General features: G+C 48.9%; 7 protein-coding genes across 7 annotated transcripts; 3 read left to right on the forward strand and 4 right to left on the reverse strand.

Moving 5' to 3' along the window:
* Positions 1-82: 82 nt before the first annotated feature.
* On the reverse strand, positions 83-1415 carry BO87DRAFT_367788 (aminotransferase class-III; the record flags this gene model as incomplete). The annotated part of the gene is made up of 2 exons (XM_025621907.1): positions 83-886; positions 942-1415. 2 exons carry the CDS (start codon positions 1413-1415, stop codon positions 83-85), a joined length of 1278 nt encoding a protein of 425 aa, XP_025475602.1.
* A 537-nt stretch (positions 1416-1952) lies between these two features.
* On the forward strand, positions 1953-2788 carry BO87DRAFT_410063 (uncharacterized protein; the record flags this gene model as incomplete). The annotated part of the gene is made up of 4 exons (XM_025626292.1): positions 1953-2101; positions 2162-2267; positions 2338-2580; positions 2639-2788. 4 exons carry the CDS (start codon positions 1953-1955, stop codon positions 2786-2788), a joined length of 648 nt encoding a protein of 215 aa, XP_025475603.1.
* A 234-nt stretch (positions 2789-3022) lies between these two features.
* Positions 3023-4661, reverse strand: BO87DRAFT_446621 (glucose/galactose transporter; the record flags this gene model as incomplete). Its single annotated transcript, XM_025628232.1, has 5 exons — positions 3023-3394; positions 3452-3648; positions 3711-4255; positions 4308-4509; positions 4571-4661. 5 exons carry the CDS (start codon positions 4659-4661, stop codon positions 3023-3025), a joined length of 1407 nt encoding a protein of 468 aa, XP_025475604.1.
* A 586-nt stretch (positions 4662-5247) lies between these two features.
* Positions 5248-7912, reverse strand: BO87DRAFT_446622 (Six-hairpin glycosidase; the record flags this gene model as incomplete). Its single annotated transcript, XM_025628233.1, has 3 exons — positions 5248-7233; positions 7271-7672; positions 7757-7912. The coding sequence occupies 3 exons, from the start codon at positions 7910-7912 to the stop codon at positions 5248-5250; spliced, it is 2544 nt and encodes an 847-aa protein (XP_025475605.1).
* Positions 7913-9440: 1528 nt separating this feature from the next.
* On the forward strand, positions 9441-10015 carry BO87DRAFT_380109 (uncharacterized protein). Its single transcript, XM_025624226.1, has 2 exons — positions 9441-9753; positions 9821-10015. The coding sequence occupies exon 1, from the start codon at positions 9510-9512 to the stop codon at positions 9738-9740; it is 231 nt and encodes a 76-aa protein (XP_025475606.1). The 5' UTR covers positions 9441-9509; the 3' UTR covers positions 9741-9753; positions 9821-10015.
* A 3015-nt stretch (positions 10016-13030) lies between these two features.
* On the forward strand, positions 13031-13678 carry BO87DRAFT_318258 (class I SAM-dependent methyltransferase; the record flags this gene model as incomplete). Its single annotated transcript, XM_025619796.1, has 1 exon — positions 13031-13678. The coding sequence occupies one exon, from the start codon at positions 13031-13033 to the stop codon at positions 13676-13678; it is 648 nt and encodes a 215-aa protein (XP_025475607.1).
* Positions 13679-14105: 427 nt separating this feature from the next.
* Positions 14106-15799, reverse strand: BO87DRAFT_390500 (ankyrin; the record flags this gene model as incomplete). The annotated part of the gene is made up of 3 exons (XM_025624936.1): positions 14106-15002; positions 15097-15418; positions 15465-15799. The coding sequence occupies 3 exons, from the start codon at positions 15797-15799 to the stop codon at positions 14106-14108; spliced, it is 1554 nt and encodes a 517-aa protein (XP_025475608.1).
* Between the last annotated feature and the right edge of the window lie 374 nt (positions 15800-16173).

A 16173-nucleotide genomic window follows, 5' to 3' on the forward strand; every position in this document is an offset into this window, starting at 1 on the left:
ATTATCAACTACAGCGTATGTATGCTCCATCAATGTCACGATGTGTTTCTCTGATTCTGTAACTGAACATATCAACTTCGGGCTACATGAACGACAGCGAGCGACAAAAATCCCTCGTCACCTCCAGCACCAAATCCACATGCTCCCGTTGATGCACCAGATTGACTGCAAACGATCCCCGATGCGCCATATACACGCCCCCTTCCAACTGATAGAAATAATAGAGATCCCGAATCATGTCCCCCTTCTCCCCCAAAAATTTCACTCCCACTGTACTCCCTATTCCACTAACGACCACATCAAGCCAAGCACACCACCTTTGATCAAATATGCGACGTAATCCTTCCCTCAAATAATCTCCCAGATCATTCGCCCGCTCCAGCGCCTCCCGACTCATCAGATTAGCCGCTACAACACCAGCCGTCATTGAAAACACATTGTTATTCCACGTCCCAGTATGGAATAACGACTGCTCTGCTCCCGGCTTAAACAACCGCATAATCTCCTTCTTCCCGCCAAACGCACCGAACGAGAACCCGCCGCCGAAGTGCTTCCCTAAAGTCGTCATATCCGGTACAATACCGTACCGTTCCTGAAGTCCGCCATAGCAGAGTCGTGATGTGACGACTTCGTCGAAGATGAGTACTGCCTGCAGCCGGGTCGCTTCGTCCCGTAAGAATTGCAGAAAGGGGATGTCAGCCGGGATCATCCCTCCCGCCGCCTGCATAGGTTCCACGAGGATGGCAGCAATGTCGGAGGTGAGTTTTGCTCGGGTATCCGGGATGTCGTTGTAATTCGCTATAATAAATTCGTGGGGAAGGTTGAGGGCGGTGTTAGCCCCGAAGGTGAGCGTGCCGCCGTGATAGCCGTTTTTGAAGACGAGGATCTAGGGATGTCTTAGCTTTGAGCCAGTTGACTAGGTATAAACAATTAGGAAGTACCTTCTTTCTCCCCGTGAATGCGACTGCAACCCCCAAAGCAAACATATTTGCCTCCGTCCCCGAATTACAGAACCGGATTGCGTCTATACTTGGGAACCGCGAGATAAGAAGTTGCGCCAGTTCACCCTCTTTGCTGGTAACACCGCCCAGCGTGAACCCTTGCTGCGTGACAGTTTGCATGGCCTCAATGATGGCTGGATGCGAGTGCCCAAACATGCCTGCTGTATATTCGGAGACGAAGTCTATGTATTCGTCTCCGTCTAGTGAGGTGAGATAGCAGCCATGTCCGCCGCGGAAGACGAGTGGGTGCGGGATGTGAAAGAGCACACCGCGCGAGGTGCCATTGGGGATACTGTTTTCAGCTGATTGAATGGCTGCGCCTGATTTTAAGTTCCTAGCGCGGAAGATTTCAATGTGATGGCTCAGGGAATTGTTTAGAATTGTGGCTAGGGATTCGTCTGACTGGTAGGCCATGGTGGTGATGTTCTATTTGGATTGTTAGAAACAAGTATCTAACAAGTAGTTCTAAGTATAATTTTACCGAGTATAGTGTGTGTTAAGAATGATTGGGTCTGATAGCAGATGAGGTTAGAGAGGCTTGGGAAGTGCTAAATTGCATAATGTGCCGTGCGGGGTTGAGACCGTCGAGATAAGCATCGGCCGATCAGTGCTGATTCAAATTGACGTTAGTGTAGATGCAAGAGATATATACGTCTCACAGTTACTGAATGCATGTAGAACTGATAATCAGAAGACACACTGATTTGTACCGTTCCTCATAGCAAGCTCTTACCCAAAAAGGAAATTCGTACGGCCTCACAGAAAGTCACGAAAGATCACGTGACACTTTGTGTCACGTGATGCATATAATTGAACGTTCCACAATCCGTTTGTTGCACTGCCTTCATCGATTTATCAGTATAAAAACCTTAGTAGGACGTACATCAAGTCCAGAGTTAGGATACCTTCTCTGCACATCCCTCAACGGCTGTTAAACAATCAACAGCCAAAATGCCACCATGGCGGACACCGCGAGTCCTTCTCACAGACTTTACCTGGCCAAACAACATCCCAGAAGTCCCAAGTGACCAGATATTACCAACCCCTGTCCATTATTACCTGAGATTGTTCTCTCACTCATGCTGTAACTGGGTCGGGATGTCCTTCAACAATCAAATTGCTTAACTCCCCTTTGGGTTACTTCTGAAATGGTCTGACAGTACCCGCATAGAAGAGGTGTTGACTATGAAAGTTACCAGACAAGCAGGCCTTCCAGTCCCAAAAGTCATTTGCTATAAGGACCGTCCGGATACTCCTTACGCACCAGTTCCGATCCTGATGACCCGTGCACCCGGCAAACAGCTAGGTGAAGCCTACAAAGCACTCAATGATGAAGAAAAAAAACTCGATAACGAGACAACTTGACCTCTATCTGAAATTAATCCGGAAGTGGAAGAGACCCTGGGGCGGGAAGAGAATCTGCTCCCTCATTGGCACTCCTATTCGAAGTACCAGGGTCCCAGACCACCGTATTGGCCCATTCGAGACAGAGAAGGACTTCAACGAGTATCTCATTGAACCTGGTTCGCCGGGTGAGTTCCGATCGAAGCGGGAGTACAAAGAAGCCTTGCGATGCAGGGTATATCCCATCCAATCGTTTTCACTCACGGGGATTTGCAATATTATATAACATCAAGGTACAGGATGGTCGCATCACAGGGCTTTTGGATTGGGAGGCTGCTGGCTGGTATCGCTTGATTTTGACTGTAGGTGGCATGGATTATATGTTGAAATTGGAGATTGCACGAGCTTTGACGTCTTTAACTAGTGAGTCTTGTTCTTGGTGAGTAACTTGATGAGTTCCGACGCAAAGGGCTACTGGGGCAAATGCTACTTTCATCATGGCGGGCTATCACAGCTGCTTAATGAAGTGACAAGAAGAACGGCCTTGGCAAATCACCTATAAGCTTGTGTTGAGGAGCCGATTCACTGGCTCGCTGCATTAGATAGTCGAGATAATCGCAACACACCAAGCACTATAACATACTCTTTTCACGTAGCCAACCACAGTACCACATACTCTACGCAGCACCAACATTCTCCACCCTCTCCGTCCCACCCTTTCCGTCCTCCGTCCGCAACTCCACCTCCACCCCATCATGCCCATCAACCACCTTCTTCTCCCCCAAAACATTCACATCCGTTGTCCGATGTCCATCCAACAGCTTCCGACTCACCGTATTGGCATAGATGGGGAATATCCACGCGAGGACATAGAAGGCCGTCGGGATCGCCATGGCCTTGTGAAAGTTGCCCGTATGGGTGGCCACAGCTCCAGTCATGGGCGGGATGGCAGCACCACCAGAGATAGCGGCTACTAGCATACTGCCGCCGCGCTTGGTGTGTTGGCCTAGACCGCGTAAAGCGAGGGTGAAGATTGTGGCGAAGCAGGCCTGTATTAATTTAAATTAGTATGGGGTGGGAGTGGAGGTGAGTGCGGGGCGACGTACACTTTCAAAACAAAGCACGAGAATCAACATAGCCACGCTGGTAGGACCAGATGTGGTGGTTGCGGCGACGCCGAATATGAAGCACAGTCCTAGGTATGTGGCGAGGATGTAGCGGGGTTTTACCCCGACGGTGATGAGGCCGCTGGAGACGAAGCGCATGAAGGTGTATAGGCCCTGGCCGACGGCGAGGAGGTCGGCTGATGAGATATTAGAGCCACCATCGAGTCAAAGTGACAAGGAAAGGAAGAGAGAGACTTACATGACTTGGCAGCACTATACCCCGCCTCCTCGGCGAAATTGATGAAGTAATTCGCAACAGCCACCTGCGCCCCGGTATAGCAGAACTCACTCCACACTCCAAGGAACAAATTGTACTGTTTCCTGAACGGCCCAACATCCGTCTCGGAGATATCCCGCTCCTGCAGACCCATGTCCGCATCGGTCACCTCCGGCATGGGCGCGATATAGAAGAGCGGGACAAGCAGGGCCACGAAGCATGCGACACCCAGGTACACCCATTGCACGTTCTTCAGTCCCTGTTGTGTATCGACGGTGTTGGCGAAGAAGACGCGTGAGGCGAGAAGCGGCGCCACGAATGTTCCCACGCCTTGGATACCCTGCGCTAGGTTCAGTCGAATCTCGGAGTATCGAGGGGGGCCACAGATAGCAAGGAAATTGTCGGCTCCGGTTTCGAGGGTCGAGAGGCCGGCGCCGACGACGAACATGCTGCCGCAGAAACCTCCGAAGGAAGCCTTGACGCCGCTGGGCCAGAAGAGGAGGCAGCCGATTGTCATTACGCATAAGCTGTTAGAGTTGGGGTTAGTTGTGGAAGAAGAAAGGCCTATGGTGGTCTTACCCAGTCATGAAGGTTACGCGGAAACCGAATCGGCGGAGAATCCATCCCGAGACCGTTAAGGGACAGAGAAAGTATGCCCCAAAGTACGCAGCAGATAAACCCGATGACATGCTTGCGGTGATGTTAAGTTCATCTTGGAAATGGGAGTTGAGGGTATCGAGGAGGCCGTAAGCAAAGCCCCAGAGGAAGAAAAGAATGGTTACTAATGGGGGCAGAAATGTTAGTTAATTGCCAGATCACACAATATGATGGGGACCTCGTACCGAGAAAATTAGGGAAAAGGGACTGTCTGAGCGTGATGCCCGAACCATCAGTAATGGCCCTGTCATCGATTGTGATGCGGCGTCGCCACATGTTGGGCTATGGCGGAAGAAGGAGCAGTAGCGCGGATAACTGAAGAAAAGGGGACAGCTGTGCATCCGGGGTGCGAAGACCACGGTGCAGCCCTAGGGAAAAGCGCATCCTTTTATCCAACCTGCATCTGGAGAAGCCCAAGCTTCTGGAGCTTCGGGATAATCAAGACCGAAAAACAAGCCATGTGCTCGATCAGAAGGCTCGAGAGCTGCTGGAAAAGTTGAGCAATCCATAGGGAGTGGCCCAAGCCGAAGCCAGACCAGGGTCTCTCGACAACTGTTGGTTATGAAACGCCACAAGCAAGGCGGATATGCCATGGCCAGCCGCGTGGCCCGCAGACCGCATCCAGTCGGTGTTGGGATTGGCTGCATTGTTGGGTTGGGGTAAAAGCGAGAAATTGGCTATTAATTTAGGTTTTGCGGGGTTGGACCCCACTCGTGCGTCCAGGGTATCTGGGGGAAACTCATCTCTAGCTTTACCTGTACCTTAAACAAAGCCTTTTAAATATATCAGTTTGACATATGTAGTTCATTGGTTCTATAAGCGACAACTCGGTATGTACAATTCTCGTACAATACAGCCAGATTCAACCTCTGACGGCATGGATATCAGTACATGACCCGCCAGACACATGGACCTCCAAGCCGTCCTTGCTATCGATCTGTTGTTCTCCATTTACTGAATACGACTTGATATTAAATGGCACCCTGACAGTACCCTCTGTACCACTAGGGCCACACACGCTCAGCTGTACGCTTGCCCCATTTATCCGCCAACTAGCCTGGATCGCCCCATGAGGAGTGGGCACTCTTCCCCGTGCCCATGAAACATTCACATCCAACATTGCGGGACGGAATTCCCACTCGGAAAATCCAGCCGCAGTCGTCTGAACACCGAGCACATATTCCGAGAGAACGTACGTCGGCGCAGCTGCCCAGGGGTGTGCATGCGACGTGTAGAGGTCAAGCCCGGGTCGGCCATCAGGGTAAAGGTATTCCCAAGTTGTACCAGTATAGTATTCATCCTGGGTCACCATCGCAGCCCAAAGTTGGTCAAGGAGCACGCTGATAGCGGTAGATCTGGCCTGGCTTGAGTTGGGGCTATTGCGACTCTCCTGCAAAATTGATTCTAAGAGGAAACCGGTGAGAAAAGGCGCAAGATTAGTTGTTGATGCGTTGGCAACGGAGCTCGACGTTTTGTAGCCGATTCCAAGCCGAAGAGAGGATAATGCCGCGAGGGAGGTTTCTGCTTGCGTGGCATTGGTGACTCCCGCAAGAATAGCCCAGGCAGTGCCGGTGATAGACTGCTCGGTCAGGTTGCTCAGGTCAGTCGCATAGTATTCCAAGCGAGGATTCCAGAGCCGTTGGCTGATCGCAGCTTTGACTAAAGTCGCGGAATGACTCCACATTGTCGCGACATCTGTCTCATTCATCGCGGACGCTACATCGGCCATCTGGTCGAGTGTGTGGGCAAGTAGCCCCGATACTGCAGTGCCATTGTCGGGTCCCGAGAAAAATCCCCCGACGTCGGTGGCGACGGCCAGTCCAGATTGACCATCGATCAATGGCAGGATAGCTGCCACACCCTTCTTGATCTTTGTCCAATGTTTGGCCACAAACGCTTTGTTGCCAGAGTTTCTGTAGTGACCAGCAAATACGTTGAGAAGGAAAAGCTGGTAATCAAGAAGTCCGAAAGAAGCATACGTGTCAACATATTTCGCCGACTGGCCCATGGCAGGCGACATGCTTAAGTAGCCAGCGTACTGCGACGAGTCCGGTGCCTGACGGTCAATCCAGTATTCTAGGGTTTCTCTTATAAAATCGGAGCGATAGGTGCTGGACTGGATGACGCGATAAGTGTGTACAAAATCACCATTCCAGACAAGACGGTCCCTTTTCGCGCCATCTAGACAGACGGTGTGCTTATTGGCCATCACCCCATATTCCTCGAGGACAGAGCTGAGCGTCATTGAATTCTGGTACAGCTGGGTACCATTCTGTGCATGGACCTCAACATCCTTGACAAGAGCGATTTGATCCTGGTATGGCCCAAACCCCCAGGTACCGCCTGTCAGACTGCCAGAGCCAGTACTACCAGATACGATTTGCAGGTCATCCAGTGCCACAAATGTCTCGGTTCCATTGATGATAACAGTGTATCCGGTCGCATTGATAGAAGTCGAGATCTCATACCATTCTCCCTCCTTAATGTTGAAAGGTAAGGTATAATGGTTCACTTTTCCGGTGGTGAGAGAGGTCTGATTCACCAGGTTCCACCCGTAACTGACAGCTAGTGTGTTTGCAGGGACGATCGTTCGATTGGTATTGACAAATGTCGACCCAGCAGGGTATTCACTGGTAAGAACAAAATAAGGACCAAATCCGCCCACACCAGCGGCGACCTTCCAGCCTGTTCCTCCACGGATAATCTTGGTCTGGAAGGTCATGGTGTAGTTTCCGAAGGACGCTCCTTCCACTGATTGAGCAGGTTGCTGTCCACGAAGAAACACTCCTTCTTCAGTGACTTCCCACGTTGATGGTGCGGTATCTGCAGCAATGCATGCTTGCTGGAACTGTGCGTGGCCCTAAGGCCCATATTTCATTATACACACTGTTTGAGCTCTCGAAAAACCCTGGCAGTTTGTTTACCGGAGTGCGGTCATTTCCAGATTTGATACCAGCCTCGCATATGCGAACACTGCCATCTGTGAGGAGCTTGAGGTTCTGCCAGCGAAGGCCCCCTTGAATGAAGAATGATTCCACCGTCCCGGGTGAGGTGACATTGAATGTTTCGACGCGGAAGGTATTAGAGAGACCGTTGGAGAAGGTCCATGGGCCATCACCAAACGACTCGTCAAGACCGGTCTTGGATTCGGTGTACTTGGCCTCGATCTGGACTGCAGTGGATAGAGAGTCCACATGGAAGAAGGGGAATCCCCCAACTTCGGTACCGTAGTCTAGGGTAACCAATGAGCTTTTCTGGTTAAGCGTGAAGCAGGATGCGTTTCCATGCTGGGTATAGTTCGCGAAACCCAGGCTGGTTCCGTATCGGGTAGCGAGTACGATAGTGTCACTGTCAATTTCGTCAGCAATTACCAAGTCACTAGGGTGAATATGTTTACGCGCCTTTGGGCGCCTATGAGCGACGCGAACAGCAAGCTGCTGCACGTAAAGATGGCCAATGGCTTCCCAGACATTTTCATTTATGGCTGTCAAGGGGTCAATCCTACGAGCTTCCTCCAACGCTGCCATTCAAATAAGTACCCTTGCAAGTGAACTCTCATTAGGCACCAGTTTTATACCAGCGGTCGATGTGATTGACCTGTCAGTCAATACTAATGTCGGGATGTGGGCACCTCTGGCTATCTGCCACAGCGATTGGTGCACGGGCTATCGCTTCCCCGAATAAATTACATTGAGGGTCCTATCCCCGCATTCCTGACGGGCTAATTTGTGCCGAATCTGCTGCATGTTCTCACTGCATTCATTTCCCAGTGATTACTTCTTTCCCAGGTTCCCCAGCAACTTTTCGAGCAGCAGACCTGGATTCCCACGTACTTATCAAGACGAAGCTGAGGGCAACACACATCAGCCAGAAGAGGAAAGTAGAGGAGAAGCTAGTCCGCCTTCTACTTTGGGAAGGTATTTGGGACATACCTGGCAGAATTATACCGCCTCGGAAAGTTTTTCGAACGCAGTTAGCGTAGCCTCAGGCATTCACTGTCTGCTTGCGGCCTGAGGCATCACATTTCAATCACCCAAGGAGAGCGGTACCCTAGGAGGACAGCTTCTCTCTACAGGTATACCTCCAATAAATCGGTATGATTATATTCTTACGTAAAGATAATATCGTCCTGTTACACCTTGTACCCGGAGTCCTGTCGAGAGTGGAATAATGCCTCGCAGGATCTTACCCTTGACAATGAATCTGGTCGCATCCGGCGTTTGCGCCTTCAGACTGACTCTGTATTCAGATCAGGCCACCATCTAACACATACAGAGTACATCTATCAGCAGGGGGCTTGCCCCGCAGAACTAAGATCTAGGATGTCGATCTGTGGGAGGCCTAACACGCCAACACGGGAAGATCATCGCCCTGCATTTCAATCTCGTATCCGGTGCGAAGAATAAGGAAGAGATATGAAAACTGAAAGTGACTTGCACTATGGCTAAAGGCTATACCTACCTGACTCGCAACTGCAATCAAAAGCCATCTTCGCCTAATGGCTTCCGAAGTATTCCTCTGAGCTCTTTTTGATCCTACAAGTCCACGCACGGCATCCTCCCTCGGCTAATCGACACAGAGAGTCTCCACCGAATATTCCACGGCGACTACAGCGTAATCATGTCCTTGGCTGTCAGATCAGCCATATCAAATCTCTATATGACGTGAGCCTACTGTACCAAATGCAGGCATAGCTGCATCACCCTAATCAGACCTATTCCATTCAGTGAGCATAACTCAGCTATCAGGCTCTATCCGGAGAGTCCGGGAGGAGTCCGTTGGTTACCTACAGCTTCGCGCAGAGCCAAGGGTGGCTTTGAGTCTATCCAACGATACTTGCGTCGAGGATTGGGCTCAATAAAGCGACTCTTTGGACGCCTCACACTCCTGTCCATTCATGTCCAGTAGATGCTTCATAAGGATTGTACGAGCACTCGTAACCAACACTAGCACCATCCAAGCCTGGTCACCTACACAACTACAGTCAGCCCATCGGGCAATATAAATACCATCTCAAGTCACTATGCTAACTACCTAATACACACCCAAGCCATCGCATCTTCAATCTTTCCATCGAATTCCGAAATATTAAATTCAACCAAGTAGCCTTTTAGCATTCCCAAAATGCAACTCTTCTCAGCTTTCACCTTTACTGTGGCTACCACACTCCTCACCTCCGTCCATGGAACTGCCACTATTGGCCAAGCCTGCAGCGGCAGCAGCACTTATGACTGCACCGACGATTTCAACGCTGTGGCAATCTGTAACGGCGCACGATGGGTAGAGGCCGCCCAGTGTGGAGGTGGATGCTGCGCCTGGCCCTTGGGTGACCCCGCTCCGTTCTGTAGTTGCTAGACGACGGACTGAGGTAAGCTCCCTATAACAGTCCTGAGATGAGCTCTGGAATGTACTGACATGGTATGTTATTGTCCCAGCACAGAGCCACAGCTTGAGTGTATTTGGTCTTGTCGCTGGCAAAGTTCGGGGTCAGTGTCTTGGTATCTCTTGTGGAGTTATTTCATCTGTGATGTATATACGTTCTATGAGTGACTGTGTGGTCGTGTCCGAAACAATGACCTATTCTGTCATTATGGACGAGCTGCGTACTCCGCATGAACTAGAAAATTCCGAGGACACGGATTCACGTCCCAAGAAAACCAGTCAACTTTTCCTTTCAACGAAGTAAAGCATGTTGTAATCAAATCGTCAATGAAGGATGTCTAGGAAGATAACAATACCATGCTTCCTGATCAGTTTCGAGCACCGGAATAGTATGGCCCTTCCGATGTCGATATTTCTATTCATTGCTCAGCCTCACCTTTTGCACGATGCAATCCTGGACAAAGTGGACGCTGATGGTGACCAGCTGACCGAGTCATTCTTAGAATTGTGGAATATATTCATGTCGGTTTCGGCCAATCCCAAGGCTAACGAGATAATCTGTCTCATTGATGCCTTAGACGACTGCCAGGAAGAGGATCGGAATCGGCTCATCAATGCTGTCAACGATTTCTACTTAGGCCCCCACAATGATAGCAAGCTGAAGTTTTTGTTCACAAGTAGACCCTATGAGCATATAAGACGTGGACTGTCTGATCCCATAACAATTCTACCCACAATCCACTTAAGTGGTGGTGGCGAGAGAGAGGCTGAGCAGAGATCAAGTGAAATAAACCTTGTTATCTCGAGAAGAGTGCACGATATCAGCAGACAGAGATCATTGATAAATGAAGAGTGCGAAATGCTCATGGACAGGGTTACTGTGGTTTCAAATCGGACTTACTTATGGGTAAGCTTGATATTAGATGTTCTCGAAAATACTCCGGAGTTCTCAAAAGGCAAGGTCCACCGTATACTGAGCGACCTACCTACCACTGTCGACAGAGCCTACGAGAAAATATTGGATCGGAGTCCTGACAAAGGGAAGGCAAAGACCCTTCTTCATATTCATTACAGCTGTTATGTGACCTCTTTCCCTGGAAGAATTATCTCTGGCTCTTGCACTTAGTGCAGGTTATCAAGATTCGACTGATATAGTTGATAAAATGGAACCAAAAATCGCTTCAGATAGACTTTAAGAGAACTTTGCGGACTCTTCGTGTTCATTCTGGATGACAAGGTCTACCTCCTTCATCAAACCGCGAAGAGATCTCGGTACAGGATAGTAACTCTACTCCGGACAGAACTCTTCCCCAATCCACAACAACCCGGAAGTATTCACTCCATCCCGCTGAATCAAACCGGATTCTCGCAGAAATATGCATTTCCTGTATATCTCTTGAACCAGATGACTCATTCCAGGAATGTATGCTAGAGTACTCATCATGTTATTGGGCCACTCATTCTGCCAAGCTTGCATTCCGGACGAGGATCCGCTAATAGACCCTGGAAAGTCAACCACGCTGCATACCCTCTGGTAGCCTCGAAGGTGGGGAGAGGTGTCCTTTTCAAAAAGAAATGAAGGAACCCTTCAGAGTATGCGGATTTGGCCGTGGCTGAAAGTGCGGTATCGAAGTCTTGGTAGGCAATACAGTAGAACAACACCGTCATAGGTGTCGTCTCACAGAATATGAAGGACATTAATACCAGAAGGATTTTGGGTTTCGGGAGACCATCTTGGATTTTGGAGGCTTTGGAGGATTTTACATCCATCCCTTGAAATTTCATTGCGTTCATGTCGACTGCTTTGGCTGAGAATTCACAACTTTAGATCGGGCACCACGGCATTGGGATCGAGTAGGTGTAGTCGTGCTGGCTTCTCTCTTTTCGGGCCAAGTTTCTTTAAGTGAAACTATGTGTTGAGTCGGTCAGGCAGCTTGCGCTAGTGATATACTGTGCATGTCTCATGTCTCTAATTTCAATAACCCAGTGCATGCCAGACACCTCCGGAAGGGATGCAGCCGGAGTCCTGCAGCGAAGGACAAATAGCGAAACCTCGTCTCAAAATAACCGTGTTTTCTATGATAGCCACACCATCGAGGCGTCCTGCAGTCCCACGTGCTTCTCAAGCTACCCCTCAGCGTCTGCTTTACAGAAACGATGTATATCTGAACAAAACATATTTCGACTACAGCCTTATCATCACCCAAATCGATGCAAGAGGAACGAAGATAATTAGTGTCCACCCGCTACTCTCCGGCGGTTTGGGGCGCTAGCCACAAAAGAACCTCATCTCAACAGACTTCCAGACTAGTCTGATAGACTATTATCTGGATATAGAAATGGCTAGTTATAATTAATTCAATTACTACCCCAATGCCACCACTCTCATTCTTCTGCTGCTTCATCTTCTTTCTCTTCAGAATGAAAGGGTGACAAATCTATGAAACTGATCCTTCAAGTCAAACCGCACCGTCTATGGGTTTAGTTGTATTCATCTCTTACCCACTGTATCTATGCCACCTTCTACCCCCGGAGGGGCTGCTCCATTACGCCATGCTGATGTAAAGTTAGTTAACTATCTTAGTATTGACAAATCACATTATGGGGTGGACACCCCGCAGACAACATTAAGTTGCCATCCCGCTTCCCATTAATGCAGCTGACCGTTCTAGTAGAACACTTGCGCACTGTGATAGAAACCTCAGTCGTCTATCACATTTCTTGTGTCACTTAATGTTTTACTTATTTTGTCCTACCTAAGTATCATTACAAATGTCGTATTGGGACACATTCAGGCTCGAATTATTTCCCAACCCCTCCGGTCTCCTAGGGATCATAAATCAACCAAGCCACACTACTAAAACGCGCAACGTCAGTTCAACCCAAAATTGTCTTGAAAGAAGGTTTTTCCCCATAGGAGGCCATTTACGATAAAATAGGATGTCCCATCAGGTTACAGAATTCCTGAATTGGGATTTGTTGCGCCTTGCTTGGGAAGACCTGCCTAGGGAGACGAAAGCTTTCCTCTGCAGCTACATTAGAGACGTAAAATCGGATGATTTGGAGTCGCACGTCAAGCACATAGTACGAAGGGATTCTTGCGTGCTGCTATCTAGATTGAAAAGCTAATCGATTGCTAGGCAAATGCGGGATGGGACAGAGTGCGACATCCGTGCTGTGGTATGCTATCGTTTGTGGATTTTGATCTGTCTAGATCCCCAGTCTATGGCGAAATCATATCCAATCTCAAAGCGTCCTCATTCATGCTAGACCTGGGGTGCGGCCTCGGTCAAGAAATTCGTCGGTTGGTGTATGATGGCGCCCCAGCCGAGAACATTGTCGGCTTAGACAAAGACGAGCAATTTATAGAGCTCGGTTTTGATCTAGTTCGGGATAGTGTTACCTTAAACTTGATATTCCTTATTGAAGACTTCTTGAATCCTAGTGCAAAACTTGCCCAATTAGCTGGCCACATACATGTCATAAATTCTGGTTACTTCCTGCATTTATGGGATTGGAAAGGACAAGTTAGCGTTGCTAAATGCACGGTCAGCTATCTCTCTCTGCAAGAAGATGACTTGATCACCGGTGTCCAGTTCGGGAGGGAGGACGCTGGACTCTGGAAGGTGCCAACTCTCGACTACTCTATCTTCCTACATAACTCAGCCAGCTTTGCACATATGTGGCATCGGATAGGAGAGGAAACTGGCACCAGGTGGTTGGTTTGGTCGAGAAGCGACCGCGAGGGAAATCACGACAAATTGGATGCTAAGGGATTTCGTTTGCGATGGTATGTGCGGTATGAAGGAAGGCAGTCCCAACCTGTACCGGGTGAAAACTTCAGTGTTAAGCAAGCAGACCAGGAATGCTGCAAGAGCATCCAACTCAGGGAGATTTTTAGAAATGAATAAGAACAGAGCCAGATGTGATTAGCAATTTACTATCGATATAAGGCATACTGAACATTCATCACCCTAGCGCAACGCCGATTACCGCTGTGCATTTTTCGAGTAAATCTCTGAAAGCCAACAGAAAACCACAACCGTATCAGAATCTGGATCTCTATCTAGACCCTCCTAAGACTTCTAAGATTGAAAGGATGGGCTAGAGAGCCACTCCAATTCAATCGGAGCTCGACTGTTTCATTCCATGTCCTGGCTTCAAACATGAGACACCCCAGTCTTTGCAATCTTTGCATGTTGCGAACGAAGGGCATTGTTCGCAAGATTAATGATCACTGAAGGTGTCCGACATGAGAACCATGCAGACCTTACATGTGTCATCATCTCTCTCTGGAACTTTGATTTGCTCATAATCAGATGTAATCATTGATGCCACTTAATCCATTTTTGGCTCTAGGGTCAGTAGCTTCAAAATGTCGACTTTGTTCCTCCTTGTGGCTTCGATTATTGCTGACCGGCCATAAATATCCGTGATCGCTGGGTCCGTCCATTCATCTGGAAGTTCCAGCAAAGCCGCGACAAACAGTGCCATTCCAGAAGCGGTTGCGATTAATAGCGGCATGCGATCATACATATCACGAACATGCGGGCTGCTTCCAGCTTTCAGTGGTAGCAAACCCAGGTCTTCCGAATACAGCCTGAGGGCAGCCAAGATTGGGGACGACCCGTCACTTGGATTGGGGTCTGCACCGCGCTCGAGCAGAAGACTGAATGTCGCCTCCACCGCTTGGCAGCCTGGCCAGTCGCTTATTCTTGACGAATCGTATCTATAAGCAACCAAATGTCGCTTAAGTGCCCATGATAAGGGTGCTTTACTCGTGCCTTCAACCCGGTTCGGATCAACCTTCTTATCAAGAAGCATTCTTACAACTGCCTCATTTCCATCGAGAGCAGCCAAACATATTGGCCTGACGCCGTACTGATTAATGGGATCTGGGTTTGCATTGTATTCAAGCCTCAATTCAACCAAGTGATCTGCTCCATTGTGCGCCGCAAAGGCCAAAAAAAACCAGTGACCCCAATTCTCACGGGCGCTGAGATCGTTCGCGTCCAAAGCCTCTTTGGAAAGTTCCGACTGGCTCTGTACATCCGATTTAGACATCGACGCTTGAGTGTCGGCTCTAGGACTTTCCATAGTGTTGGGGTAAACGCCCCTCTGCAGCAAGAGCCTCGCAAATTCTGTGTTATTGTGACGCATCTGAGTCACATAGGAGAGGGGCAAATCCATAATTGTTTTTGGAATTAAGATCAAACTGCTGAAGAGGCCCCTTGTCTAACAAGAATTGAAGCATAGCCAACGACTTCGCAACGACGGCGTGGTGAAAGAAATTCGAATCCTTTTCGTCAACTAGAATCGGATCATCTACATTGGTAAGGAAGAAGTCAACCAGCTCACTACCAGTGCAAACGGCAGCAAACAAAGCTCTCCCAATGTCTGGGTTTGCGGGAAGCTGACTGAATAGTGCCTTGACCACGTCAAGATTGCCACACAACACTGAGGCTCCCAAAAGCGAGGCCGTTGATTGTGCAGAAATTGTCTCCTCTTCGAGAGCATTCAAGACAATTTCAGTGACCTCGGCATTTCCAGATTTTACTGCTCCTTGGAGAAGACCCAAGTCCTTGGCCTTGAAATCCACATCCATTTGAATAACCTTTGAGACAAACTCGCAAGATTCATCTGCCCTGGGTCTGCACCCTCTGCTAGTATAGTTGGCATATTTCCGGATTGGCATACTTAGTTGTGCCGAACAGCGCCGTCTCAAACATGGCGTTGATTCGCCTAACATCGGCTCCTCTTGATAACAGAAGCTCCATGGTCTCTACCGACCCGCTTTCAACCGCATAAAACAGTGGTGTGCTCCCAAAAATATCTGGTATGTTGGCTGGGAGACCGGCATCTAAAAGAGTAGCCACGATCAATGGTTTTGCCCATCTTGATGCAGGAAAGAGGGCAGTCTGAAGGTACTTGTTCTGGATATATGGATTTCCTCCATTTTCCAGAAGCACCCGCACGACATCTCTATGTCCATTCTTGGATGCGAGGAAACAGAGGTGTCTCTTTTTCGCCATTCTGTTGGTTAGGGTCCGCGCCATGCTTAAGCAACTCAAGCAACACTTCCGCATGACCTAATCGCGCTGCACGATAAAGGCCAGATTCGGTAAGAATCGGCAAATTGGTATGGACGCCGGTCACAAGAGACTTGCCCAGATTCATATACAAAGTTGATAGCTCTTCAACAGTTACAGGCTTCATTGAAGTAATCCAGAGATTGGATCTTTGTAGCGGATTCGAGGAGTATTCGCAATTTGGATCAGCACCTGCTTCGAGAAAGCGGCGTAATATACCCACATCTCCACTCTCAATAGCATAGTAGAGAGTTGAAGGAGAGTTCTCGGGTGTGGCTCCGTTATCAAGCAGTCCTTCCAGTAGTTTCGTACTCAAT

This window comes from Aspergillus neoniger, assembly GCF_003184625.1.
Source record: "Aspergillus neoniger CBS 115656 unplaced genomic scaffold BO87scaffold_40, whole genome shotgun sequence".
Taxonomy (NCBI): Eukaryota; Fungi; Ascomycota; class Eurotiomycetes; order Eurotiales; family Aspergillaceae; genus Aspergillus; species Aspergillus neoniger.